This window comes from Euleptes europaea, chromosome 9 (assembly GCF_029931775.1).
Source record: "Euleptes europaea isolate rEulEur1 chromosome 9, rEulEur1.hap1, whole genome shotgun sequence".
NCBI lineage: Eukaryota > Metazoa > Chordata > Lepidosauria > Squamata > Sphaerodactylidae > Euleptes > Euleptes europaea.
This window is the reverse complement of record NC_079320.1, coordinates 90318120-90346026: the sequence shown is the minus strand read 5'-3', so window position 1 is coordinate 90346026 and position 27907 is coordinate 90318120. Positions and strand designations below refer to the sequence as shown.

Sequence of the window (27907 nt, the reverse complement as noted above, 5' to 3'; positions counted from 1 at the left end):
ACCTTTTACAAAAGTCTAAAGCTAATATTATTTGCTTACAGGAAACGCATATTGTTCCGAAGGATATAGCTAGAATGGAACAACCAAGGCTGGGTAAACTTTTTACGTCATGTAATGAACAAAAAAAAACTAATGGAATAGCTATGTATTTACCCTTATCATTAGAACCGAAAATTATTTACCAAGATAAGGACGGAAGAATGTTGTTGGTGGAAATAACTTGTGGATTCCAGAAGATATTATTGGTGGGAATATATGCGCCCAATACTAATCAAAAAATGTTTTATGATAATTTAGCAATAATATTAGCTGAACACGCTATAGAAAAAATGATATGGATGGGGGACTTTAATGGAGTAATGGTGCCTAAATTAGATAGGTCTGGAAAAAAGAAAAAGGCAAACAGTGAAGGTAAACTACCTGGGATTTTTAATGCTCTTATAGATCACTGGGATATGTTTGATGTCTGGAGATTGAAAAATGGTAACAAGAAGGGATATACTTATCTCTCCCCAAGATATCTTACACATTCCAGGATAGATGTGTTATGGCTTTCGAAAGGGCTGGTAAACAGATCAGAGAATCCAGAGATTTTACCAAAGGTTTTATCAGATCACAATGCAGTATCAGTAAAAATTAACGTAGGAGGCAGAAAATACAAACCCTGGATAGTAAACGAATTTATTTTAAAGAACAGCAAAATAGCGGACAAATTGAAGGTGGATATACAGAATTATTTTAATGAAAATATAGGTAAGGGTATTAGGGAGGATATAGTTTGGGATGCCAGTAAGGCGGTGATTAGAGGAGTATTAATTCAACAAAATACAAGATGGTTTAAGGAAAGGGAGGCAAAGAAAAAATATATTTTAGATGAAATAAGACAAGGAGAACGACAGCTTAGAAGACTCCAGGATAAAATATCTAAAAAAGAACAGCTTGACAAGATTAGAAAATGGCAGCATCAGTATGAATTTTTAATATCGGATGAAATTGAATAGAAAATTATTTTTAATAAACAAAGATTTTTTGAACATGCTAATAAGCCAGGTAAAATGTTGGCATGGCAACTTAAACATAAAGAGAAAAAAGTACCAATATCTCAAATTAAAAGGAAGGGTAAGATGACGAGAGATAAGGATGAGATAATAGAAACATTTGTGGAATATTATACAAATTTGTATAGAGAGAATTTAGTACCGGAGATAGATATGGATTCATGTCTTATTAAATCAGGATGGGGAAAAATAACTCAGGAAAATAAAGAATTACTAGATTCTCCAATAACTAAGGAAGAATTGGAAGAGGTAATACTGAACAGTAAATTAAACAAATCACCCGGACCAGATGGATTCACTGCATTGTATTATAAAGTATTTAAAGATCAATTAATTCCTTATCTAGTGGACGTGATGAATCTTTGTTTGTTAAATGGGTCTATTCCTCAAACTTGGAAACAAGCAAATATAGTCTAAATACCTAAGGTGAACTCTGATATAGCAGAGGTCAAAAATTATAGACCGATTTCATTACTAAATAATGATTATAAATTATTTGTTGCAATTTTAGCAACTAGATCGAAAAGAGTATTAAATCAAATAATACACGAAGATCAAGCTGGATTTTTACCAGGAAGGCTGATGAGTCAGAATGTAAGGGTGGTAATAGATCTTTTAGAATATGTGGAACAAGATACAACTCCGATAGCTATGGTATTTTTAGATGCTGAAAAGGCATTTGATAATGTGAATTGGCAGTTTATGATTAAGATATTAGAATTTATGGATTTTGGTGAGAATTTTAAAACTGCCATAAAAAGTATATATACTTATCAAACCGCTAATTTGTTGATAAATGGAATGCTATCACCGAAGTTTGAAAATCAAAAGGGAACAAGACAAGGATGTCCTCTTTCACCTCTGTTGTTTATTTTGGTATTAGAATTGTTATTGAAAATTTTTAGACAATCTGATGAAGTAGTGGGCGTACGAATAGGGAGAAACCATTATAAAGTTAAAGCATATGCAGATGATCTTGTATGTTTTTTGATTGATCCGACTGAGCAAATTGATAGATGGAATAAAATTATGGAGGTTTATGAACAGCTTTCAGGCTTTAAAATTAATAAAAACAAAACTAAGATATTGGTTAAAAATATGACTCTTTCACAACAACAAATATTGATTAAAAAGACAGGATTTAGCATTGAACACAAAGTTAAATATTTAGGCATATGGATATCAAATAATAATCTTAATCTATTTCAAAATAACTATGTAAACCAATGGCAACAGATAATAAAATATTTAAAAAATTGGGAAAAAATACCATTATCACTCTGGGGACGAATTTCAGTAATTAAAATGATGTTATTACCTAAGATGCTTTTTTTTATTTCAGAACCTACCAATTTTGAAGGGTGCACAGGTATTTAAAAATTGGAAGAAAGATATTTTAAATTTTCTTTGGGGCAAAGAAAGGCACAGGATAGCATATAATAATTTAGTGAAATTGAAAGAAACAGGAGGGTTGGGATTACCAGATTTGAGAATGTACTATCAGGCAGCTTGTTTCACCTGGATAAAAAATTGGATTCTATTAGAGAATCCGGAATTATTGGAATTAGAGGGATTTAATTTACGATTCGGGTGGCATGCATATTTATGGTATGAAAAAGAGAAAGTAAATAAAGAATTCAGTTCCCATATTATTAGGAATAGTTTATTACAAATATGGAAGAAATATAAAGGTTTTTTGGAAACTAAAACTCCTGGCTGGATTAATCCTATAGAAGCGTATATGAGAAGAGGTGCTCATTTAAATCTGGACAGTAATATACATAGAGAAATGTTAGAATATAAAGAGGGGATATGGATGCTGAAAACTAGAGAAGAGCTTCATATTAAAGATTGGTTTATGTATTATAAATTAAGGGATATATTTAATAAGGATAATAGGATGGGATTTAATCAAAACAAATCTAAATTTGAAATTATATTAACCAAGGGGAATAAAGGAATGATAGGAAGGATTTATAAACTATTGATAGAAATGAATTTAGAACAGGAAAGAATTAAACCAGTGATGGTGAAATGGATGAGGGAATTAGGTTATAACATAGATTTGGAAGTATGGGAACATTTGTGGAAAAGGGGATTTAAATTTATTATTACTAATGAAATAAGAGAAAATTTATATAAAATGTTCTATAGATGGTATATAACCCCAGCATTACTAAGTAAAATGAAAAAAGAGGAAGATGGTCTTTGTTGGAAGTGCGGAACGGATATAGGTACATTTATGCATGTCTGGTGGGTTTGTAAAAAAATTAAGAGATTTTGGAGATTAGTGTTAAAGGAAACTAACCATTTGGTTAATTCAAAAATAAAAAAGACCCTGCTTTTTGTTTATTGGGTATTCCTAAAATGAATTTAGAAAAAGGTGATAGAGTCATATGTCAATATAGTTTTGCTGCAGCAAGAATCATAATTGCCAAGAACTGGAAGCAAATAAATAAACCTTCAATTAAAGAGTGGAGAGAAAAGTTATGGATATATATGCGGATGGCCATCCTTACAGATTCTTTACATGGTAAAGATATGGATGAATTAAAAAAAATATGGTCTAAGGCCGCTGCATATTGGGATTAGGGCTGTCAAAAAAAAAATTCGGTACAGTTCGGATTCGGCCGAATTTGACCCTTGTGGGGTCGGTACGTGCCGAAGTCCGAACTCCCCCGCTTCGGATCCCCGGTAATTCGGGGGGATCCGGAGTTCGGGGGAAAATTCGGCCGAAGCGCCCCTTCAGGGATTCCCTGAAGGCGCGGGGGGGCCCTTTAAACTGATCTGAGCCTCCCAGCTGGGAGGCGCAGATCAGTTTAAATGACAGCCGCGCCTCTCCAGCGGGCTCCGCTGGAGAGGCGCGGCTGTCATTTAAACTCATCTGCGCCTCCCGGCCGGGAGGCTCAGATGAGTTTAAAGGGCAGCCCGCCTCCCTTCAGCAGGCTACCCTGAAGGGGGGCGGGCTGTCATTGAAACTCATCTGCGCCTCCCGGGCGGGAGGCGCAGATGAGTTTCAATGACAGCCCGCCTCCCTTCAGCGGGCTACCCTGAAGGGGGGCGGGCTGTCATTGAAACTCATCTGCGCCTCCCGGGCGGGAGGTACAGATGAGTTTCAATGACAGCCCGCCTCCCTTCAGGGGAGCCCGCTGAAGGGAGGCGGGCTGCCCTTTAAACTGATCTGAGCCTCCCAGCTGGGAGGCGCAGATCAGTTTAAAGGGCAGCCCGCGCCTTTCAGCGGGCTCCCCTGAAGGGGGGGCCGAATTGGCCGAATTTATTCGCGAACTCCCGAACTCGCTGAATTCGGCCCCCCCGGTTGCCCGCCAGATTTGAGTTCGGATCCGTCCGAACTGAAAATCACCGAATCAGGGGAAATTCGGTTGATTTTCAGTTCGGACCGAACCGAATTGACAGCCCTAATTGGGATAAATTGGCAAAAATGGATTTTATAGGTATAGTTAAGGAATTATAGATTAAAGTGTTGTTAATAAGTGAATATAATAATATATATTTTTAATTACTGTCACAACACCGCTCCGGAAGTCCCAGGGTAGAGGGCACAAAGGTGGGTGGTGGAGACTTGGGCGCTATATATTTTATAAAGGATAGTTTATTATGTATTAGCAATGGAGGTAATAGTGCTCTTTTTGTGATTTTGTATTTTTTATATATATATTTTGTATTGTATTATGATTTTATTTTTGTTTTACTTTTTGTTTACTTATAAAAAGCAATAAAAATTTATTTTTTTAAAAAAGGGAGAGAATGAGGTGTTCTCAATAACCAAACTACCTGCGCAAAGAAAGGCCATAGGTTGTAGATGGCTATATAAAGTCAAACATTGTCCAGGTGGGAAAATACTCCGAAAAGCCAGGCTTGTGGCTAAAGGTTACTCACAAGTAGAGGGTCAAGATTTTGACGAGGTTTTTGCCCTCACAGTGAAATCTGAGACCATAAGGGCTGCACTATGCAAGGCTGCTAAAGACAGAATGCTGGTGCACCACTTTGACTTCACCATGGCTTACTTAAATGCCAAACTCAGTGAAGAGATTTACATGGAACAAATTCCTGGGTTTGAAAGTAGGGACCAGCAGGGAGTACTGAGACTGCACAAGGCACTGTATGGACTAAAGCAGAGTGCACGTGCGTGGTCACAATGCCTCAGCCAGGCATTGGCAAATCTTGGTTTCAAACAAGGGATAGCTGATCCTTGCATGTTTACAAGGTGTGTAGGAGGCACAGAATGTGTAATATTTGTTTATGTTGACGATATCTGTTTTATGTTCCACACAAACGAACAACTACAGTGGTTTAAAGAGGCTGCAGCAGGCTTGTTTAAAATCAAGCATTGGGGAAGAATTCAAAATTACCTGGGGATGGAAATCACCAGAAACCCAGAGGGGTATTTTGAATTGTGTCAACAAAATAAAATTGAACCGCTTCTGATAAAATTTGGGATGACAGCAAATCCTGAGAACCACACAGGCTTGTTCCTCCATCCTAGTCTCAAATCCTCTCTTTTCTCTTGCAGAGCTTCTTAACTCCATTGCTTCCTTCCACTTTTTAATAATGTACATATTCCCTTTTTTAATGTAGCTTGTGTTGCATTTCTGCTGGGCTTTGCCACAGGAATACTGCAGTTTCCAACTACATCATTTTTCTTTCAAACACAGTCATAATTTCAGGGAAATGACATCCCAACAAGCAAGGGAAAATATTTGCATTTATCGAGTAACGCTTGCACAAATTCATTGCCAAATTCTTTCGGGACTTCATAAAAATCAAGAAAGGGAGACGGGCAGCCCAGTGCTGAAGGGGGGGCAGCTAAGCAGAGGTCGGGAGCGGGGCAGGCATGGCACCCCCCCCCTCCATTTAGGCTTCCCGGCTACTGAAAAGAAATTTAAAACATTTTAAAAATTTAAAAAAAACCTAGAAAATGCCCCTATTGACTGGGAATTAAAACTCGGTATAAATATCTAAAGAAAGAAAGAAAATATTGAGCAGTTGAGAGATAACAGTCAGCTGTAACTTCCGCAGAGTGACTTGAAGGCAGGGGGCTCCTTGCCCTGAAGAGCTAGCAAGGCTGGGCTGATGCCCTCCAACCTAGGGTTACCAGGTCCCTCTGGAAAGGGGAGGGACTTCAATACCATAGAGTCCAATTGTCAATGCGGCCATTTTCTCCAGGGGAACTCAGCTCTATCAGCGGGAGATCAGTTGTAATAGCAGGAGATCTCCAGCTAGTACCTGGAGGTTGGCAACCCTACTCCAGCCCCTAGAAAGATGGGGGAAAGTGGGAGGTGCAGAAAGAAGCCAAGCAAGGGATCTCCCAGGAAATATGGGTGATTCTGAATCCTGACAGCCAAAACTGGACTTCATCCCTGAAGCAACCAGGAACTGTTCCTCAGCTTCCGAAACAAAGTTGTTTTACCCTTTCATGGAAAACCATAGAAGTGGTCCCAAGTAAAAGAAGAATGGAGATCAAGTTCAAGCTGAATCTGATGGTTCTTGCAGTTCTATATGTGGACTGAAACCGCATCTACTCACCGATATTGCAGTCTCTTCCCCCCAGGGGCTTTTGACACCCACAGACAGTTTCCCCAGTGGAGATGATCTTCCTGCAGGGACTGCCATGGAGGCAGGGGCTGGTGGTGCAATCTACAGGAGCAAATGCAAAAACCAAAGCAATCCCAGCTGAGACCATGGTCGTTTTAGTGAGCAACATTCCCTATGAGCCAAATTCCGTAAGCTTGTTTCCAAGCCTGCACCCCTTCCACTCGATCGCTTTCTGATTTACTGCCCTTTGGGAAGCCCCAGCAGGCATTCTCCTCACTGAGACCTAGCTCCCAAGATTAGCATGCTGAAGTGTGGGAAACCTAAACTTGGACGAAGGCCATATTCTTGCAATGGACAAAACCAGAACCATCTCAGTTGAATCCATCCTGCATCAGAACCCCATCCTTTCTTCCAAATGTTATAGTTTCAGAATAAAATTTGGATACTCCCCTCACACTCACAAAGAGCCTGAGAGAATGATTAATGAATACACAAAATCAACATCTGGGAAGACTTAATACATTTTCACCCAGATGTACATATGTGCCTAAGCAGGTTGCATGCACGCACACTTTCTCACCTTGATCAATTGCCAGAATTGCGCATGCAGACCCCGGCTGCTCCCGCACAGCTGGCTCGCTCTGCCTCGGCTCCCAGACTAGAGCTGTCTTTTGGGGAGCGCCCACCTGACCCTGCTGCCCCTTCGTGCATTTTCGAACTTTGCTGCAATCTTTCCTCAAACCTGCTTTACTACAATCTTTGCTAAAAAAAAAAAAAAGGCCACAGTCAAAGAGGGTCTGAATTCTCTGCAGAGGGAAAGCTGCAGATTTTTGAATTTCCTGCCCACACGGGCCCCTTTTCACAGCCTCTTGCCATTTCCATGCTTGGCGCCACCGGAAGCCTTTTGTCAGCATAATAAAAGGCAGCTGATATAGTGCTATAGCACTGCAACACTACAGCAATGTAGAAGCTACCCATTTTTAAAAGCCAGCAAATAGCTCTCCGGTGATGTTGGGGGGGGAGGGGTGGACCACAATGGGACGAGTGAGGAAAGTGAGGCAGAAAGACCTATATGGAGGCATCTGCAGTGGTAATGAATGTGCAATGGAGAAACATCTCCATGTGGAACTGATGTTTGTCATTTGGAGATCAGTTATAAGTCTGAGAGATCTCAAGGCCCCACCTGGAGGTTGGCAACCCTATCCCCGGAGCTGTAGAACTGCGTTGGAACATATGTCACAATACTTCCAACGCACTATCCATGGGAGTAGAAACTTGCCTATAACAGACCCAAAAATATTGCCACTGGAGACCAGTCATCATCACTGTGGGACCTACAAGGTACAGTCCTATCCCTCATGCTCTTCAATCACTGTGTAAAGCCCTGAGGCTCGTAGTGTTGGGGTTGGCGGTCATCAATAAGCTGATGATACTCAGCTATATATATGTATCCTCATCCAAATCTGGTGATGCAGTACAGGTCCTAAATTGCTGCCTGGCAGCTTTGGTGAGATGGCTAAGAGTGAACAAGTTGACAGATGTAATGCTGGAAAGACAGACGTCATGCTGGTTGGGAAGGTGGAGGTCTTGAAGGACGTTGTGCCCCCCACTTTCAATGGGACTAAGCTGACCCTCACTGACTCACTGAAGAGCCTCAGGGTTATACTGGGCCCAACGTTATTGCTGGAGAAGCAAGTTAATGCAGTTGCAAAAAAAGGCTTTCTTCCAACTCCACCTAGCTCGAAAAATGTCCCCTTATCTTGACACAGACGATGTGGCACCTTGGGTCCATGCCATGGTGACATTGAGACTAGAGTACTGTAATGCACTGTACATGGGTCTCCCCTCAGAATCAATTAGGGAACTCCGGTTGGTGCAGAACACCATGGCTCAGCTGTTATCGGGAGCTGGGTGGCGCATGCATAGCACTCCCCTTCTGCAGCCGCTCCACTGGCTGCCCATCTGTTACCAGGCTCAATTTAAAGTACTGGCCATCACACACAAAGCCTTTCATGGCCTCGGGCCCTCATCTCTGTGAGACTGCCTCTCTCCCTATGGTCTGCCATGACACTTCCGCTCACCTCAGCAGGGCCTTCTGCAAGAGTAAGCCTTCCAAGGGGCAAAATCAACAGCTGCCTTCTCTGTTGTGGCCCCCACCTTATGGAATGGCCTAGCTGACCTAGTAAGGAGAGGCTCCCACTTTCTGCAAACTATGCGAAACAGAATTATTCAAGATGGCTTTTCTACACAGGCAATAAGGTATTACTGTACAAAAGGTATCAAGAAGTTACTTGGATAAATTACTGGGGACTTGAGGTCTTTCATTGTTTATTAAATATCCCATCTTGTTGATTGTATTGGCTCACTCTGTGTATTCCACCTTGAGTCCACGTGAGAAAGGTGGACTATAAATAACGTAACTAAATAAAAATAAATTTTAAATAAATGCTATCACATCTAGTTTTGGAAGGGAGAAATTATCAAAAGAGGAGAGGGTTGATTAAAAGTCTGCCGAAAAGGTGACAAAGGGGTTTAACGCATGGCCAATTTGTCTCGCCTTTGTGCCTTAAAAGTAGCGAATTCCCATGGTCTAAACGCATGACCGTCCAAGGGCTGCGCATCGGACCCACCTTAGGCGCGAATTAAGCACACAAAAAATGGGTTAAGCAATCCCTGTTTTCTAGCGATCTTTTCAGTTCTAAACCGCTACTTTTTTTTAATTTCACTACATTACCGGAACACCGGAGTGCGTGTAATCACACGACTAGTCCGCTACTAACCTCCTTTTGTTCAAGCTCCCAGCCCCGACAAACAGCTGAGCTGCGGGTGAGCAAGGGCGGGGCAGGTGATACCCAATTGAGGAAGGTGCAAATAATTCCGAGAACATTTTCAGATCATAACCCGGTTGCCTTTGAATGGTATACTAGACAAGCATTCAGGTGGAGACTTAATGATAGGTTACTGAGAGATGAAAAAACAAGAAATGAAATACAGGATATTGTTGAGGATTATTTTCAGATTAATGTGAATGGAGAAACCAGTTTGAATGTTGTATGGGATGCTTTTAAGGCGGTGCTAAGAGGATATATGATTCAGAAGAATACGGCATGGAAGAAAAAACAATTGCAGCATACGAATGACGTTCTTTGGGAATTACAAAATCTAGAACAGAAATTAATTTTGGAAATTCATGAAGATAAGAGGAGACAAATTGAGACAAAAATCAAAGTAGCCAAACATCAGTTAAATTTGGTGATTATGGAAGAAATGAATAAAAATATGAAAACTGCAAAACAGAGATATTTTGAACATGCAAATCGACCTGGTAAATTTTTGGCAAGTCAATTAAGAGATTCCATGCAGAAAAAGGTAATTAGCAAAATACAAACTACAAAGGGACCGGTTTATACAACAACAGCTATATTGAAAGAATTTGAACTGTTTTATACAAAATTATATCAAAAAGACAATATTGCTGGGGGGAAATGGATAAATTTTTAAGAAATGTCAAGGTAAATAGACTTTCCTCTGAACAGCAGAGGTTTTTGGATGCACCAATTACAATGGTAGAAATTGAAGAGGCTATAATGAAACAAAAAACAGATAAAACACCAGGCCCAGATGGCATTACAGCAGGGATGGGTAACCTCAGGCCCGGGGGCCATATGCGGCCCCCGAGGACATTATCCGTGGCCCTCGGGAGCTCCGGGGACGGGTGTGTGTGTGGGGGGGAAATGTGGAGGCTGGGGCCTGATCGCTTGGGGCCGGCGTGTGCAGGTGTGTGTGGGGGGGGGAAGGCTTTTCTTTTCTTCCTCTTTTTCTGTCACTCTCCTTTTTCTCCCTCTCTCCCTCTTTTTCTGTCTCTGTCTGTCTCCGTCCTTTTCTTTCTTTCTCCCCCTCCCTCCATTTCTTTCTCCCTTTCTCTCTCTTTTCCCCTCCCTCCCTTTTCCTCTTTCTCTGTTTTCTTTCCTTCCTCCCTTCCTTCTCTGCGGATTGGCTGTGGGCTCAGCCCCCCTGGTGCCTCGTTTGCTCGGGCCCACCGCTGGCTGCCCTCCCGACTGGGAGGGGGGATGGCGGGGGGAGTGGGGGCTCCCTCCAGGCCTTCTCTGCATGGCCTCCCCTGGGGTTGCTAACCTCCAGGTGGTGGCTGGAGACCTGGAAACCCTAGCCTCCCCCCCCACACTGGGAGGTCTACACCTGGTTACGGCCCCTGAATGATGTTATAAATGTGCAAATGGTCCTTGGCAGGAAAAAGGTTCCCCACCCCTGCATTACAGCTTTATTTTATAGGACATTTAAGGAAAATGTCAAAAATTCTCTTTTACAGGTATGTAATTCAATTTTGGATACAGGACTAGCTCCAGAGACTTGGTCGCATGCTTATATATCATTGATCCATAAGACTGGAAGAGACATGGAAAAGCTGACCAATTATAGGCCAATTTTGCTCTTAAATGTGGATTATAAAATCTATGCTTCAATTTTGTCTAATCGTTTGAAACAATCCATAATATCTTTGATACATGAAGATCAAGCGGGATTTGTACCTGGACGACAGATAAAAGACAACTTGAGGATATTATTGGATGCGGTTGAATACTATGAGCATAACAATCAACATAAGGCAGCTTTTGTTTTCCTGGATGCAGAGAAAGCCTTTGATATGGTTTCCTGGGGTTTTATGAAAAAAGTTTTAGAAGCAATGAATTTTGGATCAAGGTTCCAGACAGGAATTGATGCGATATACACTACACAAAAAGCTAAAATATTAGTTAATGAATCAATGTCAGAAAACTGTGAAATACAAAAAGGAACCAGGCAAGGATGTCCGTTATCCCCTTTGCTTTTTATTTTGACCTTGGAAACCTTATGCTGCAAGATTCGTGAAACAGAAGTAATCCAGGGCTTAAAAGTCAATAAACAAGAATTTAAACTGAGAGCCTTTGCAGACGATTTATTGCTCATGCTGTCTGAACCGAATCAAACCGCTAATTATTTAATGGACATTGAAACATTATGGCAAAGTTTCTGGCTTTAAGATAAATCAAGATAAGACTCATGTTTTATTTAAAAACCTTTCTAAAGAGGAACAAAAAGACTTTCTGGTCACGACAGGTTGGGAAAAGACAAATAAGGTGAAATATTTAGGTATTTGGATTACAAATAAAAATAAGGACCTACTGGAGAATAACTATGTGAAACTCTGGGACTCTGTTAAAAGAGATATGATGATTTGGTCCAATAAAAACATTTCATTACTGGGCAGTATTTCAGTAACTCAAATGAACATTTTACCAAGGTTACTCTTTCTACTTCAGAATTTACCGATAGTGGAGCATTCCAAATACTTCGAGGTTTGGAGAAAAGATTTGCTCAACTTTATATGGCAAGGGAAAAAACCTAGAATTGCCTATAAATACTTGGTTGATACTAAAGAAAGAGGAGGATTTGCTTTGCCAAATTTTAAACTTTATGCAGAAGCATCAGTATTAGTGTGGCTAAAAGATTGGATACAACTGAAAAACAATAAGACTCTTGGACCTAGAAGGCTTTGACAATAGATACGGATGGCACGGTTACTTATGGTATGACAAATTAAAAATACATAAGGGCTTTCAGCATCATGTGGTTAAATCCTCATTAATAAAAACTTGGCTAAAATATAAACATATTTTGGAACCTAGAACACCACTATGGATCTCCTCGCAAGAGATGTTGACATTGAGACCACTGAGACCAGCACAATTTCTTATTTAACAAGATTTATTAGTATGGAAGGATAATAAATGTGCCCTTAAAGAATATGGAGAAATGAAGGAATATATTACTTGGCTTCAATATTATCAATTACAATCTGTATTTACGCAAGATATGAAGTTAGGTTTTGTAAAAGATAAATCACTTTTTCAGCGAATGTTGTTGGATAATAATGAACACTTAATATCAAAAATGTATAAGATGTTATTGACTTTGCATACGGAACAAGACCTTGTTAAACCAACAATGATAACTTGGGTGCAAACTCTGGGACATGATATTAATCTACATAAATGGGAAAGACTCTGGTCAAAAGACATGAAATATATCTGTTCTCAATCATTGAGAGAGAACATATATAAAATGATCTACAGATGGTATTTAACACCAAAGAAATTAGCCAAAATGTATGGAAATATGTCACCAAATTGTTGGAAATGTCAAGAAGAAGTGGGTTCATTTCATCATATTTGGTGGCTTTGTGAGAAGGCTAAGAACTTTTGGGATATGATTTACAATGAATTAAGGTTGATATTACAACAAAATATTCCCAAGACACCAGAAATGATGCTGTTAAGTATAATAACAGATACCATAGTGACCCAGAGATCTTTTTTGATGTACGCCACCACAGCCGCCAGATTGGTATATGCTAGGACAGTGATGGCGAACCTTTTAGAGACCGAGTGCCCAAACTGCAACCCAAAACCCACTTATTTATCGCCGAGTGCCAATGCGGCAATTTAACCTGAATACTGAGGTTTTAGTTTAGGCATTCCCGCACATTTGGAGTCATGCATAGTTTGGTTCAAGTCCTGCAGCACCTTAGAGACCAAAAAGATTTGCATGGGGTGGGGTGGGAGAGAGATCTAGCCATTTATGCATGGGAGGTTTTGGCTTGGATTTGCCGCTCTCTAGATGCACATTTCCCCCATCCAAATTCTCAAAACTCAACTATAAGCTTCCATGTAGTTTTGAGAATTCAGACAGGGGAAATGTGCACCTAGAGAGCGGCAAATCCAAGGCAAAACCTCCCAGACAAGAAAGAGCCTCTCTCTTTGGAGAGCCAGAGGACCCTTCCTCAGATACAAGCAGGAGCGGAGACCCTGAGCCCCTCTATCCCAGTCAGAAGGCGGGTAGGGGTGTTGCAAAGAAGGGATGCGGGGGACAATGCAAAATTGCCAGCAGCTTGGTTAGAGCCGGGGAGGGGGGTGGAGAGGGAGCAAGAGAGAGGGCGAGAAGAAAAGGAAAGGCCATTTATGCACGGGAGGTTTTGCCTTGGGATTTGCCGCTTTCTAGATGCACATTTTCTCCATCTGAATTCTCAAAACTCTGCTCTCCAAACGCACATTTGCCCCAGCCAAATTCTCAGAACTCAACAATAAGCCCCCGTGCAGTTTTGAGAATTCAGATGGGGAAAAATGTGCACCTTGAGAGCGGCAAATCCAAGGCAAAACCTCCCGTGCGTTTTCGCCCAGAAAGAAACGAGGAGCTTCTTCTTCCAAGGGTGAACCCCCCCCCCATGCATAAATATCCAAGAAGAAGCCCCAGAGAAACCCTGCAATGGAGGGAATCTCCTGGAGGGGGGGAAGCAGATGGGCTGGAAGGCTCCTCTCTCCAGAGAAGGTGGGCTCCCTGATGCAAAGGAAGGGAAGGGGGGCGGGAAACAAGCCCAGGAGAGACAGTTGCGGCCTCAGTGCGAGGCGCGCGAGGCGCCCGGAGTGAGTCACAGGGGTGTCGGGAACAAAAATAAAGCGGGATGGAGCAGAAGGGCCCCCCCGAGGGTCCCAAGCCATGCCTTTGGGGATGGGGGGGAAGGGGGGCAGCCCTCGGCCCAAAGGTGTCCCCACCCCCCACCGCTTCCAGTGGGGGTCCTTTGCCCCTCCCCCGCCTCTCCCGGGCGCTCCTCCCGGCGGGGCAGGGGGAGACCCCCCTCTGCGGTGGCGCCACCCCCAGGCCCTTCAGCCCGCGTCTCCACAGAGGGGGGGCCCGCAGGTGGCCGGACCCCCCCAGGAGCACCCCGCCACCCGCAGCCAGCGCCAGCAGGGCCCCCCTCAACACGCCCCCCCATGCTTGGGGGTCGCAGACGGAGGGGCAGAAAAACCCTCCCTCCCACCCTCGTTTTCTCAGCCCGGACTCTGGACTTTTAGACGCTCCTTCCCCCGCCCGCCCGGGACTAGGAGGTGGCGAGTGTGGCGCGGGGAAGCCGGCAGCCCAGAGGCCCCAGCAGCCCAACGGTGGCGGCAGAAGATGAGCGGGGCTGCCCAGCCGCTCCCCCGTGGCCGCTCTAGATGGAGAGGCGCAGGGCGCGCCGGAGAGGTCCCCTGTGCGCAAGGGCGGCGGCGGCTCTGTAGCGGTCCCTTCCTCTCCTGTAGCGCCGGCACAGCGGTCGGGTCCCTCCTCCTGCCTGCCTGCCTGGGCGGTGGAGCGAGTGAATGGCCGGGGTGGGGGGCGCCAGGGGGGGGGCGGCGGTGCCAGCTGGCTCCAGCCCCTGCGCGTGCCCACAGAGAGGGCTCCGCTTGCCGGAGTCGGCATGCATGCCATAGGTTCGCCAACACGGTGCTAGGAGATGGAAAATGGCTGAGATACCAAATAAATCAGAGTGGATAGAAAAAATGATGGAACTAGTTGAAATGGCAAAATTTACAGCATCAATAAATCAAAAAGACGATAATGAATTTGCAACTGAATGGGAGGCATGGACAAATTACTGTTTGAATGAACCTAACTGTGATATTAAGAAATTTATTTTGATCTAATTCTGATTTGTTGTAGGGGATATGGATGATTTGTTATAATAGAATTAGACAATAATTACAAATAGAGCAACAATGATAATAAAGAGATAGAGGAGGGGAGAGGGGAAGTTAAAGAAATTTACATTTTATAAGATAAGAAAATACTGTTACAATATAATTAATCAATGGCTATGTATAATGGAATATGAAATGATTTTGGGGGGAAAATATATTTTTTTTTTTTTAAAAAAAAGCAAGGGCGGGGCAGGTGCGAGCCGCGCTGCTGGCTAGGAAGGGAAGTGACGTGACGGGGAAGGAGAGCTCCTTTTATGGACTTCTGGGGGGAGGGCAGAGGGTGGAAGGGGCAGAGTATAAAAGGCCAGAGGAGAGCTGTAGCCAGGTAGGAAGTAGGCTGTGACCCAGGAGGGCTAAGCATAGAGCCACCCGGGTAGCCTCTGAGGGAGAGGAAAGCTCAGACTCTCCCTCGGACTGGTCTGAGGCTGAAGAGGCGCCTCAAGCCCCGACCCTCTCCAGGTCAGACAGACCCCCCCCCCCCCCGACCAGCCCTGTAGGGGGGGTACTTAACACCATCACGATAGTATACCGGAACGCTGGTGTCCCAAGAAAAAAAGGGGGAGAATCGGCCTTTGATTGGATAACCCCTCAGCCAATCCTTGGGCAATGACACGGCAGTCACTCCCCTACTATCCCACATTATATGGGTGGCTCAAACGCACGGGGAGCCTCCAGCAGCTACTTGCTTCGGACTTATAGTGGGATGGACTAGCGTCATGCTTTTTGACTATCCAGTCTCAGATTAAAATATTGTGAGATAAGGGAGGAGCGAACCAAGAACATTCTGCCCATGCGTTAATCCCCAAAGAGAGCCAAATGCTATCAATGAACCTGGAGAATATTTAAAACCTCTACATTAGAGCTAGTTCAAACATTGCAGCGAGAAGCACCCACAGTTCAAGTGTCGGTGATTTACAGCAGAGATTGCTGGCTAGGATAGAGCTTGGTTTCTAGACTGCCACGTGTGCCAGGGAGCCAAGGATTTCTTTTGCCACAAGGCACACAATAATAATAATAATTTATTATTGAGGTCACTGCCCAACAAAAACAAACAAGCAAACAAGCAAACAACAGCCACAATAGATAATACGAAAACCACAACAGCTACTACTGCTACTACAAATAATCTAAGGCACACAAATGAAAAGAAGGCAGAGAGAGCCTTGCCTTACCTGTATATGGGGCAGGCTGGCATTCAATTCGACTGTGTACACAGGTACATTCTTGCACGATCCCTTGATAGATCCTGGCCCAGCTTTCTCCAGGCTCAAAATACTCATAGAGGCTTTCATCAAAACATTTTGCTACAAAGGGGGAAAGGGAGGGGGAGAAAAGTACTTATCAAGTATCTTTAGGGTTGCCAATCTCCAGGTACTAGCTGGAGATCTCCTGCTATTACAACTGATCTCCAGGCAACAGAGATCAGTTCCCCTGGAGAAAATGGCCTCCTTAGGCTCCGCCCCCAAAACCTCCCACCGGTGGGAACCCTAAGTACCTTAGGTCTCTTGTAAAAGGATAGTGACAAGCCCTGAGACGGTTCTAACCAATAACTTGCCATCATTACTGACAAACAGGGATCAAGTACTGGCGGGGGGGGGGGACTCCCTGCCACGTGGCCAGCAAAGACTGGATTCTGTTCCAAGAGGGAAAATTGCAGGCCTGGTCTGAATGGCTGGGCCTCACCCTCCCTTCCCAGCCTCAACGATGATGGATCTTGGTGAACAAGATTGCTGCTGAAGAAAGGGAGGGCATCTTGGCCATCTTCTGGTCACTAGGGATGTTCGGGTGGGGAGAGGTAGTTGTGAGTTTCCTGCATTGTGCAGGGAGGTTGGACTAGATGACCCTGGTGGTCCCTTCCAACTCTGTGATTCTAAAGGGAGGCGCCTCGGCTGGCTTCCTTCCTACTGTCATTCAGGGCAAAGAGCAGCCACTGCCGAAGGGAGGCTGGATTTCCAGGGACGACAGCAGGCCTGGCTCGTCCACCCAGCCCCTCTCCTGCTTTCCTGGTCGTGCAGGAGCATTGCTTTTTGCCACACAGGAGTAAAAGGGCTTTGCACTGGCATTCGCAGGCGGAGCTCACTAAAAACAGCACTTACCCACTTCACAGGTTTCCCCCGTGAATTCTGCAGGGCAGGAGCAATGGTAAGAACACAGATCGCGTACAGGGGAACAGGCCCCTCTGTTTCTGCAAGGAGAACTTCCACAAGGATCTACACAACCTGCGGGACAAATTGTTTTCACAACCGTTGTCAGAGTCCACCAGGGCCATTCATGGGCCTGAAAGAACAGACTGAGCAGGTTGCAGCACATGAAGGCAGGCAGGGTGTGAGTGAGGCGGAAGAAGCCACATCTCATGTGTGCGCACTGCGCTGCTCATATGAGGGGCAGAGAGAGAAAGAGAGAGAGAGAAAGGTGTTGCCTCTTTGCATGTATGTGTGTTAGATGAGTAGCTCTCACAAGTGAGGCTGTGTGTAAAGGGTCGGGTTACCTGTCTCCAGGTGGAACCCAGCGTTCTCCAAGAATTACAGCTTATCTACAGACTACAGCAGCTTCAAAGGGTGGATTCTATGGCACCACATCCCTGCTGAGCTCCTTCCCCACCCCAAAATCCGCCCCTGCATCTCCAGGAATTTCCCAACCTGGAGTTGGCAACCAGAGAGAGATGCTACCGCATGGGTGAGAGAGCTTGTCACATTCATTCAGTCAACGAGCTTCAATTTTTCCAGATCTGCAACGCACAATTAACCCCCAGGCAGTAGAATGCAACTTACTGAGTTTATGGTCATGTGACAAGAAGAGAGGGAGTCAGTTATAGGGTGGCCAGCTCTGGGTTGGGAATACGGTTGCCAGGTCCCTCCTCTCCATCAGTAGGAAGTTTTTGGGGGCAGGGCTGGGGCACTTGCACATGAGCGCAGCCACGCGACACAATCACGTCACTTCCAGGTTTACCCCCAGAAGCACTGCATCGCCACAGCCACTTTAAAGCGGCTGTAGCCATGTGCTGCTTCCGAGGGTAAACCCAGAAGCGATGCGATCACGTCACATGCAGCCGTGTGTGCATGCACATGTGATCCCTGCTCCAAATAAGCCCGGTGGATTGGCGGGCAACTGACCACTGGAAACCCCCCACCTGGCAGCCCTAGCTGGAAATTCCTGGAGACTTGAGGGTGGAGACTGAGGAAGGTGGAGTTTGGGAGGGGAGGGACCTCAGCAGCATATACCTGTGCAGTACCTGTGCAGTCTAGCACATGTGGAAAAGATCAAGAGAAATATCCAAGAGCAATTGGGGAGGGGCTGTGGCCCAGTGGTAGAGCATCTGCTTGGCATGCAGAAGGTCCCAGGTTCAACCCCCGGCATCTCCAGTTAAAGGGACTAGGCATGTAGGTGATGTGAAAGACACCTGCCTGAGACCCTGGAGAGCCGCTGTTGGTCTGAGTAGACAATATTGACTTTGATGGACTGAGGAAGGTCTGATTCAGGAGAAGGCAGCTTCATGTGTGTTCATGTGCGTTCATATAATGCAACAGAGTCCGCCCTCTGAAGCTGCTGTTTTCTCCACGGGGCTTCCCTGAAGCCGGGCGGGGGGCGCTTTAAACAGATCTGCGCCTTCCAGCTGGGAGGCACAGATCTGTTCCCCCGCCCCCCGCGCACCTTCACGGGGCTTCCCTGAAGCCGGGCGGGGGGCGTTTTAAACAGATCTGCGCCTTCCAACTGGGAGGCGCAGATCTGTTTTCCCCCACACGCGCCTTCACAGGGCTTCCCTGAAGGCGCATGGGGGGTGCTTTAAACAGATCTGCGCCTTTCAGCTGGGAGGCGCAGATCTGTTTAAAGAGCCCCCCGCGCGCTTTCATGGAAGCCCCGTGAAGGCCCGTGGGGGGGGCTCTTTAAAGACCCCCGCCCCCTTCCTGACTCTCAGTTCCCGACTCTCAGCACTTCAAAGACACAGCCAAATTTTCCCCCGAACTCCAGATCTCGTGCCGAATTTCGTGGATCCGAAGCAGGGAAGTTCGGACTTCGGAACGTCCCGAATTAAAAAGGGCCGAATTTTGCCAAAGCCGAACTTTACCGAATTTTTTTTCAACAGCCCTAGGGGGGAGCTCAGCAGGATATAATGCTATGCAGTCCACCATCCAAAACAGCCATTTCCCCCCAGGGGAAATGATCTCTGTGGTCTAGAGATTAGTTGTAATTCCAGCCCCACCGGGAAGCTGGAAACCCTGCCCAGTTATGACCTCACCAGGGTCCGTGCCAGGACCATGGTCAATTGTCACAGAGCTACCGCTCCCTCCCCCTTTCAGAGCAATCCAGGATATTGCAATATTACATGCCCAATTATGCATCTTGAACCACTCACCAAACTTTGAAGATTATAATAAAGACAGGGATACTAATGGCCCGCCTTCCAAACGTTTCTGAGATAATGCATGTGAAGGGTTTTCAAACACTCGCGTCTGCTGGCTGTGTTAGAACTGCAATGAATTTGTGCCGCCTCTCCCATCCACAAAAGGGCTGATATAATTGAGTGAATTATTTTTTCAAACCCAGGGCAATTATAGAATGTAAAAACCCTTCAGTGTTTAAAAGAAGACATTTGCAAATTCAGTCAGTCAAATGCCAGAAGTCACAAATGTTTATTTGAGGGAATCTGCTTTATCTTCCATGCCATGTAAGCAGTCTAAGTTCTCCCATGTAAGTTCTGCCATGTAAGTTCTCCCTCCTTGTACCCCACCCACCCTCACTTTCCTGTGGATTTTCCTCTCCAGCCCTCTTCCCCTGTTAGATGGGGGTGCGCCCAAGCCTTATAATGACGCTGTAGGTCACGGGATTGCAGTGGGTTACGTGGCAGCAAAGCTTCACGTCAAGCACAGATGGCAGACAATGTATAGTTAGCACCAATAGATAATTGACCACCAGAAACAGAAATCTCCACAAGATGGCGCTGTTTGCCTCACACTAGTCATGATGTTAGAAGCTGTTATTTTTTGCATAAATTATTTGGGTCATAATATAGGTGGCCTGGTAACATTTTATTTTTGTTGGAAGTACTTTTAGATCTCCTCTTGTTTGTTGAGAAGCAATACCAAGTATATATGCTTAGGATTGTATTCCCTTTAATGTCATGTAAAATGAGAAGAAGAAGAGTTGGTTTTTATATGCTGACTTTCTCTACCACTTAAGGGAGATTCAAACCGGCTTACAATCACCTTCCCTTTCCCTCCCCACAACAGACACCCTGTGAGGTAGGTGGGGCTGAGAGAGCTCTAAGAAAACTGACTGGCCCAAAGTCACCCAGCTGGCTTAATTTGGAAGAATGGGGAATCAAACCTGGTTCTCCAGATAAGAGTCCACTGCTCCAAACCACCACTCTTAACCACTATGCCATGCTGGCTGGCTGAGTGTGGAAAGTGTTGGCAAGCACCCTGGTAAAAGCCGTGGTGCTTCAAAGGAAGACCCTAACCCTTGTGATCTAGACCCACATACTGGATGACCACATTTTTTCTTCCAGATACCCTTTAACAGAACTTTTTCCTTGCCAGACTATTTCCTCTGGTTAGAAATCCATAAATTTAGATGAGCTTTCTTATTGGCAAGGTGTAATGCTTAGACTCAGCCAAGACCCTAGATACAATAAAATTATTGCAGAAGAACGCAAATGCCCATTTTGTCTGGATCAAGTAGACTCCCTAGCCCACATTGTTATAGCAAATTCACAAAATAATATTGTATGAAATAAATACATCACTCCCAGGATAAAACAGCTAATGACACTTTCTGAGAAGTGGATTTTGCGTTATCTGCTATCAAGTAGATCGGTGAATTGTGTGAGAGATGTGGCAACTTTTCAAATTGGGTGAGTGGGGAACAATGTGGGAAATGAAGTTCATTTTTGATAAGTGTAAGGTGATGCACATGGGTACAAAAAAATCCCAGATTCAAATATAGGCTAATGGGGTCTGAACTTGCTGAGATTGAGAAGGGAAAAGATCTTGAGGACATCGTCAATGAAAGTGTCAATGCAGTGGCTAAAAAGGCAAACTCTATGTTAGGGATTATTTGGAAAGGGATTGAAAATAAAATGACGGATATCTATGATGCAGCCTTATTTGGAATACTCTGTGCAGTTTTAGTCACCATATCTCAAAAAGAACATTGCAGAGCTGGAAAAAATACATAAAAGGGCAACCAAGATGATTAGGGGGTTGGAGTAACTTCCCTATGAGAAAAGGCTAAGGAGTCTGAGACTTTTCAGTTTAGAAAAAAGACAACAAGGGGGGGCATGATAGAGGTTTATAAAATTATGCAAGGAGTGAAGAGAGTGGACATAGAGAACTTGTTCTCCCCCTCCCAAAAGACTAGAACTTGAGGGCATCCAATGAAGCTGACGGGCAGTCGATTCAGGACAGAAAAAGGAAATAGTTCTTTATACAGCGAGTGATTAAAATGTGGAACTCACTGTCAGAGGATGTAATGATGGCCACAGGCATAGACGGCTTTAAAAGATTAGACAGATTAATGAAGGAGATGTCAGGACCGGCCTGGCCTGAGAACGGAGTTCTGTGGTTTAGCCAGGTGCTAAACCAAGGTCGCAACTGTTATGCTGTCTTGCTAATGTTTTGAGAGTTGTATGTGTAGTCTAACTTCTGTGGGAACTGAAGGGTTGCCTTAGCAACCAGAGGTGGCCTGACTTTGTAGCCTTTCTTCTATATATATGATTCTCTGTAGAATGCACCCCCATTAGAGTCCTTCTAGTTTTCTGGCTTCTGCAACTTGTTGTATATTTTCTAATAAACCAGCTTTCTTAGGATTTCCTGCCTATGGAGTCTGTTTATGGATTTGTCAACGAGCACAGAGCTTACATTAGGACTCTAATCTAAAATTTACTTCTACTTCGGTGGTACTCTGGCGGGGGCCTGGGAAGGACCGTCAGGGAATCTCCACAGGTGTGAGCACTTGTCCCGTGGTAGTCCCACAAACAGCATCCAGAGACAAAGAGTCCAAAAGAGAGCTGATTTAATGGAAAACACACAGGTATGCAGAGCTTACAGGTACATTGGCACGAATGGCAATTGGGAGCACGGGGTAGGCCTATAAGGGAAAGTATTAGTCACAACAGGTCAAGGCGGCCCCCCTTCTACTGAGGAACCATTTCCACAGGAGATAGCACTGGAACAGGAATTCAGCAGTTAGCAGTTTGGCCTTGAGAGGCACCTGGTAGAATCGAAACTAAAACGGTCAGAGTCTGACAGGCTGCTTAGAGCTGTGGAAAGCAGGCCTGACATTCCGCCCTCCTTAAGGCCCCCTCCCACCGTCCGCCACCGGTCCAGGCTTGTCGGGGTTGGTGGCATGGAATTGGCGGACCGAACGGGATGCTGACACGTCATGTGCACGTACCCATTCATTGTGGGCAGGACCAAAATGTTTCCAATGGACTAGGTAGTGGAGAGACCCATGACAGACGTGAGAGTCCAAGATCTTCGCAACTTCAAAATGTTCCTTCCCCCCAACCATCACTGGTACATCAGGGAGTGGTTCAGGATGCCACTCGGGGGAAGGCATGTGTTGCTTTAGCAAACTGACATGAAAGACAGGATGGATTCTCCTGAGTGATTTTGGGAGTGAAAGTTCCACAGTGACTGGCTTGATGATACGAGCAATGGGGAAGGGACCCACGTACTTGGCACTGAGTTTGTTACACGGGCGGTTGGACCGTAGATTCTTGGTGGACAAATAAACCATGTCTCCCACTGAGTAGTCATTGCTCGGTGAGCGATGCTTATCGGCTTGACTTTAGTATTTACGTTTAGCTCGCTCTAGATTACGTACCAGCCAAGGCCAGGTTGTCTGAATCATGTGCACCCAGTCAGCAACACTTTCTCCCCCCTCCACCCCGGAGAGGTCGTTATGGCTTATGGGACCAAAGTCTTGCCCATAAACAGCCCGAAAGGGACTAAATCCAGTCGACTGATGCACAGCATTATTATATGCATATTCAGCAAAGGGTAACAATTCAAACCAATCATCCTGATGATAGTTAACATAACAGCACAATTAGCATTCCAATACAGCATTCACCCGTTTGGTTTGGCCATCAGTTTGGGGGTGGAAAGCACTTGAGAGACCTTGTTCCACCCCCACTAATTTTAGGAAAGCTTTCCAGAATTTACCCACATAGCTACTTCCGCAGTCACTGACCACCTTGCGCTGAAAGGAATGTAGAAGGAAGACAAGTGACACAAAGAGGCGGGCCAGTTTGGGGGCGGATGGGATACCTGCGCAAGGGACCAGATGCACCTGTTTAGAGAACAGGTCCATGATTACCCAAAGTACAGTTTTCCCCTCGCTGAGGGGGAGGTCAGTCATAAAATCCATAGCAATAACTTCCCACGGTCTAGTGGGGGTCTCTAACGGCTGCAACAATCCAGGAGGCTTCCCTTGGGCCCTTTTTACCGTAGCATAGAGTGGGCAACTGCGAATGAAGGAATCCACATCAGTCCGCATGCCCGCCCACCAAAACTGCCTCCGTAACAAGTGCAATGTTTTTAGAAACCCAAAGTGTCCCACGGTTTTGGTTCCATGGACCAGCTGTAGGACCTCTTTTCTGAGATCTTTAGGCATGTACAGCTTAGAGTCTTTGTACCATAAGCCTCTACATTCAGTTAGAGCGGAGGGAAAGGTTTGCTTAGAGAGTTCGGCTTGGTATGCGGAACGAAGTGAGGTTGAAAAAGAGTCTGTGAGATCTGGTGGTATGGGCTCCGTGGTGGAAGGAGGGGATGTCCCTGGGGGGGGTTGGACGGCTGGACTGTCCGAGTGACTGGGTGCCGACGGAGCTGGCGAAGGAGGTGAGGGGGGTGGCGCGGTCGGGCTGACCGGTGTGGTTGGAGTGTCCCCCCGTTGTGGGGGTTGCGGCGGGAGCCGGGTTTGCGCTCGGGTTTGGACTGCTAGAGTGGGCAGCAAACCCCTTTGGGCAAGAGTGAACAGGGACTCCGTGGGGCGTTCAACCTTGGTTGGATATTGGGGAAGTCTGGATAGAGCATCAGCCAGGACATTTTGCTTCCCCGGCACATGTTTCAATACAAAACGGAACTGAGCAAAGAAGTCCGCCCAGCGAACTTGTTTTGCGGACAGTTTCCGGGACCCCGTGAGTGCTTCCAGGTTTTTGTGATCGCTCCACACTTCAAAAGGGACTTTAGACCCCTCCAAAAATTGTCTCCACACTGTAAGGGCATGGTGGACGGCAGCCGCTTCCTTTTCCCAGATTGGCCAGTTGAGCTGAGATTGCGCGAACTTTTTAGAGAAGCGCATGGATGCAGAAGACCATCCCTCCCCCGCTGTAAAAGTGCCCCCCATTGCCACGTCTGAGGCGTCAACCTGAACTATAAACATTTGATCAGGATCGGGATGCTTCAACACTGGTTCAGAGGTAAACAGTCGTTTGAGAGTATCAAAGACAGTTTGGCACTGGGGGGTCCAGTCAATTTTGGCTGAGGGCAACGTGGCGGCGGTGCCCTTCCCCTTAGTCTTAAGGAGATCCGTGATGGGGAGTGCGATTTGAGCGAAGTTGGGAACGAACCCCCTGTAGAAGTTAGCGAACCCAAGAAATTGCTGAACCTGCTTGCGGGTGGAGGGTGGTTTCCAATTGGTTACCAATTGCACCTTGTCAGGATCCATGGTAAGTCCGTGATGTGAAATTATATAGCCCAGGAAGGTTAATTGTTTTTGGTGAAATTCACATTTAGACACCTTACCATAGAGCTGATTGTCTCTGAGGCGTTGCAATACTTCTCTCACCAAGGCAACATGTTCGTCCATAGTTTTGGAGTAAATAAGAATATCATCCAAATAAACTACCACGCCCCTATACAACAAGTCATGTAGGATCTCATTAATGAATTGCATGAAGACCCCCGGGACCTCTTTTAATCCAAAAGGCATCACTAAGAATTCATACATGCCAAAGCAACTGGAAAAGGCAGTGAGAGGCACGTCGCTCTCTCGAATCCTGATTCTGTAGTAGACGTCTACCAAGTCAGGTTTTGTAAAAATGCGCCCTTCCTTTAATTGTCCCAAGAGATCCGAGATCAGAGGGATGGGATAGGCATTTGGATTGGGTGACTGCATTGAGTTTCCGAAAGTTGATGCATAAGCGCAAGTCACCCGTCTTTTTGCACACAAAGAAGGCAGGGGCCGAAGAAGGGGCGGTAGATGGTCGAATGAAACCCCTCGCTAAATTCTTGTCCAAGAATTCACGTAACACGGTACGTTCGGTAGCGCTCATGGGGTAAATCTTACTTTTGGGCAGTTTTTCATTTCCCACCACTTCAATAGCACAGTCTGTCTGGCGGTGGGGGGGCAGTACATCACATTCCTGTACATCAAAAACGTCTGAAAAGTCTCGATATTCAACAGGTAGAGGAAAGGACGAGGGGGGTCTGAGACTAAAGCCGAGGCCGACGGAGGTGCAACAGCTACCTCGAGACGGTGTTGATCGCAATTAGGATCGGAGAATTTTATAGTTCCAACCCCCCAGTCAATACAAGGGCTGTGTCCTTTGAGCCAGTTGATTCCCAATACCACGTCGTATCTGACAGGGGCTATGGTAAAGTCAATTTGTTCCCAGTGGTGGCTGACGCCCATTGCCAACCCGCTAGTGCGACGATCCACTGGGCCCCCTTTAAAATCACTGCCATCCATCTGGGCGAACTGGATGGGAGCAGGTAGGGGCACTGACATGGCTTTGAGCGCCTTGAAAGTGGTTACGTTGTTTAGGGAGCGGGCACACCCAGAGTCTATAAGTGCTTTAACTGGTAACTACGTCCACATATACAGTCTCTTCGACCTCACTTCACCGGAGCATTGGGTTTTGCAGGAATAGCTGCGAGGGTCCGCGGTGTCGCTCCACTCACCGCAGACCCTGTCCGTTTTTTGACAGATCCAGAGGAGATTCGAGATTCAAAGCCGTGGGGTCCCAGCCTATGTCCTCATCTGAAGACGGCGAGTTGTCCCCCAGTAGGGCACTTATAATCCGGAACCCCGATGGGTTCGTTGGTGCAGGGTCGAGGGGCGCTTCTCCGATGTGGAGAGCTGATGGTGCGGTCCGTCCAGGAGCAGAGCTACAGTTGGCCACGGTGCCTCTGAGCTGAGGTCACCCCTGATTCCGGAGTGGTCCATCTTGCCGCGAAGGGACCAACCAGTCCGGTCGAAGCAGGCAGGCGGCAGCAAAGTGGACCAAAGTGGTTCCGCAAACGAGACAGGCTCCTCTTTGGAACCGGGATTCGCAGTCCTGCGCGGGCCGCGTTGGTCTCCCCGGGGTGGGGGCTGCAACTTTAGAAGGACATTTTTGACAACTACTCCCCTCTCTGGTCCGGCGTCGGACCAGAGATATAAATTGATGGTGGCTTTCCACTTCCTCTGCCAGTAAAATCCAATCTTCCAGGGTGTCGGGGTCCCGTTGCATGTATGCACAGTTCAAAATGTCAGGGTGTAGAGCTTCTCGGAAGTAATGTATTCGGGTGGCTTCAGGCCAATCCACGATTTTACTGGCAAGTCGTTGGAACTCATCTGCGAATTCCCGAACGGGAGTAGAGCCTTGCCGGAGTTGCAGGAGTTCGGCTTTGGCCCTTTCTCCCAAGAAGGGATCCTCGAACCGCCTCCGCAGGGCAAACATGAAATTGTTGAGAGAGCGAATGGATCAGGCCTGAGTGTCAATCTGGAGGACCATTCAATCGGCTGCTTTCCCTGTCAGCAGAGAGGCAACGAATCGAACACGACTGTCTTCAGTGGGGAAGAACTGTCCTTGTTCCCTCATGTAACTGTCTACATGATGTAGGAAACAGGGTAGAGTTTCGATCGAGCCGTCGTAGGTGGTTTTCAACCGAGGTTGCTTCCATTGCACAGGCAGGAGAGCAGGCGGTTGCCCTGGAGGCGGCAGGAAAGGCGCTCCAAAAGCTGGCAACACAGGTGCCCCGGGAGCTGGTAAACCGGGAGCTGGTTGGCCCAGTTGGGCTGGTGCTGGTTGTCCCGGCAGAACTGGCGCTGGTTGACCCGGCAGGGCTGGGGCTGGCTGGCCTGGCAGGGCTCGGGCTGGTTGACCCGGCAGGGCTGGGGCTGGCAGGCCCGGCAGGGCTGGGGCCGGCTGGCCCGGCAGGGCTGGTGCGGGTTGGGCCGGGGTAGATAGAGCTTGTTGCAAACGGTCGTTTTCACGAAACAATCGTTCCATTTGATCCTGTAGAAGGGCCACACGGTCATTTAAGTCCCGATTTTGGTCCCTCAAGAGGCGCAATTCATCCCCAGCTCCCCACGTGCATCGGGACTGACTGACCCGAAGATCAGAAGCCCAGTGAGATCCGTCACCGTACAGGTCTTCCTCGTCAGAGTAGTCCGATCCGGGCAGGCGTTCCACAAGGCGCCGTGCACGTTGTGTGGTGCGAGACAGGGCAAAGGCCAGGGAAAATGTGGACCCAAACGAGAATCCAATTCCTACAGTGTCTTTAGGACGTACGTCCGCGGCCGCTCGCGCACGTTCGGCGGCCAATCATTGCTCCTTCTCCCATTCGGCCCGAGCCTTGGCTGCAACAGCGTCCGCTACTCGCAACTGTTCCTCAGCCTTCTTTTGGTCGACGAGTGTCTGGGCAGTTTCGAGCTTCAAGGCGGCGTTCGTGGTGACGATCGGGAGGGCTTCTTGCTCTAGAAGAGTGAGGAGTGGGGCAGAGTCCCCACCAAGCAGAG

At 46.2% G+C, this 27907-nt stretch overlaps 1 protein-coding gene across 1 annotated transcript in view; it reads right to left on the bottom strand.

Moving 5' to 3' along the window:
* Nucleotides 1-27427, bottom strand: part of HGFAC (HGF activator) — a 45816-nt gene extending 18389 nt beyond the window's left edge. The window contains exons 1-4 of the mRNA XM_056855125.1: nt 27055-27427; nt 17278-17400; nt 16354-16485; nt 6603-6713 (exon numbers count right to left, since the gene is read on the bottom strand). Coding sequence (XP_056711103.1) covers nt 6603-6713; nt 16354-16485; nt 17278-17400; nt 27055-27427 — 739 coding nt within the window. The remainder of the gene's footprint in view (nt 1-6602; nt 6714-16353; nt 16486-17277; nt 17401-27054) is intronic.
* Between the last annotated feature and the right edge of the window lie 480 nt (nt 27428-27907).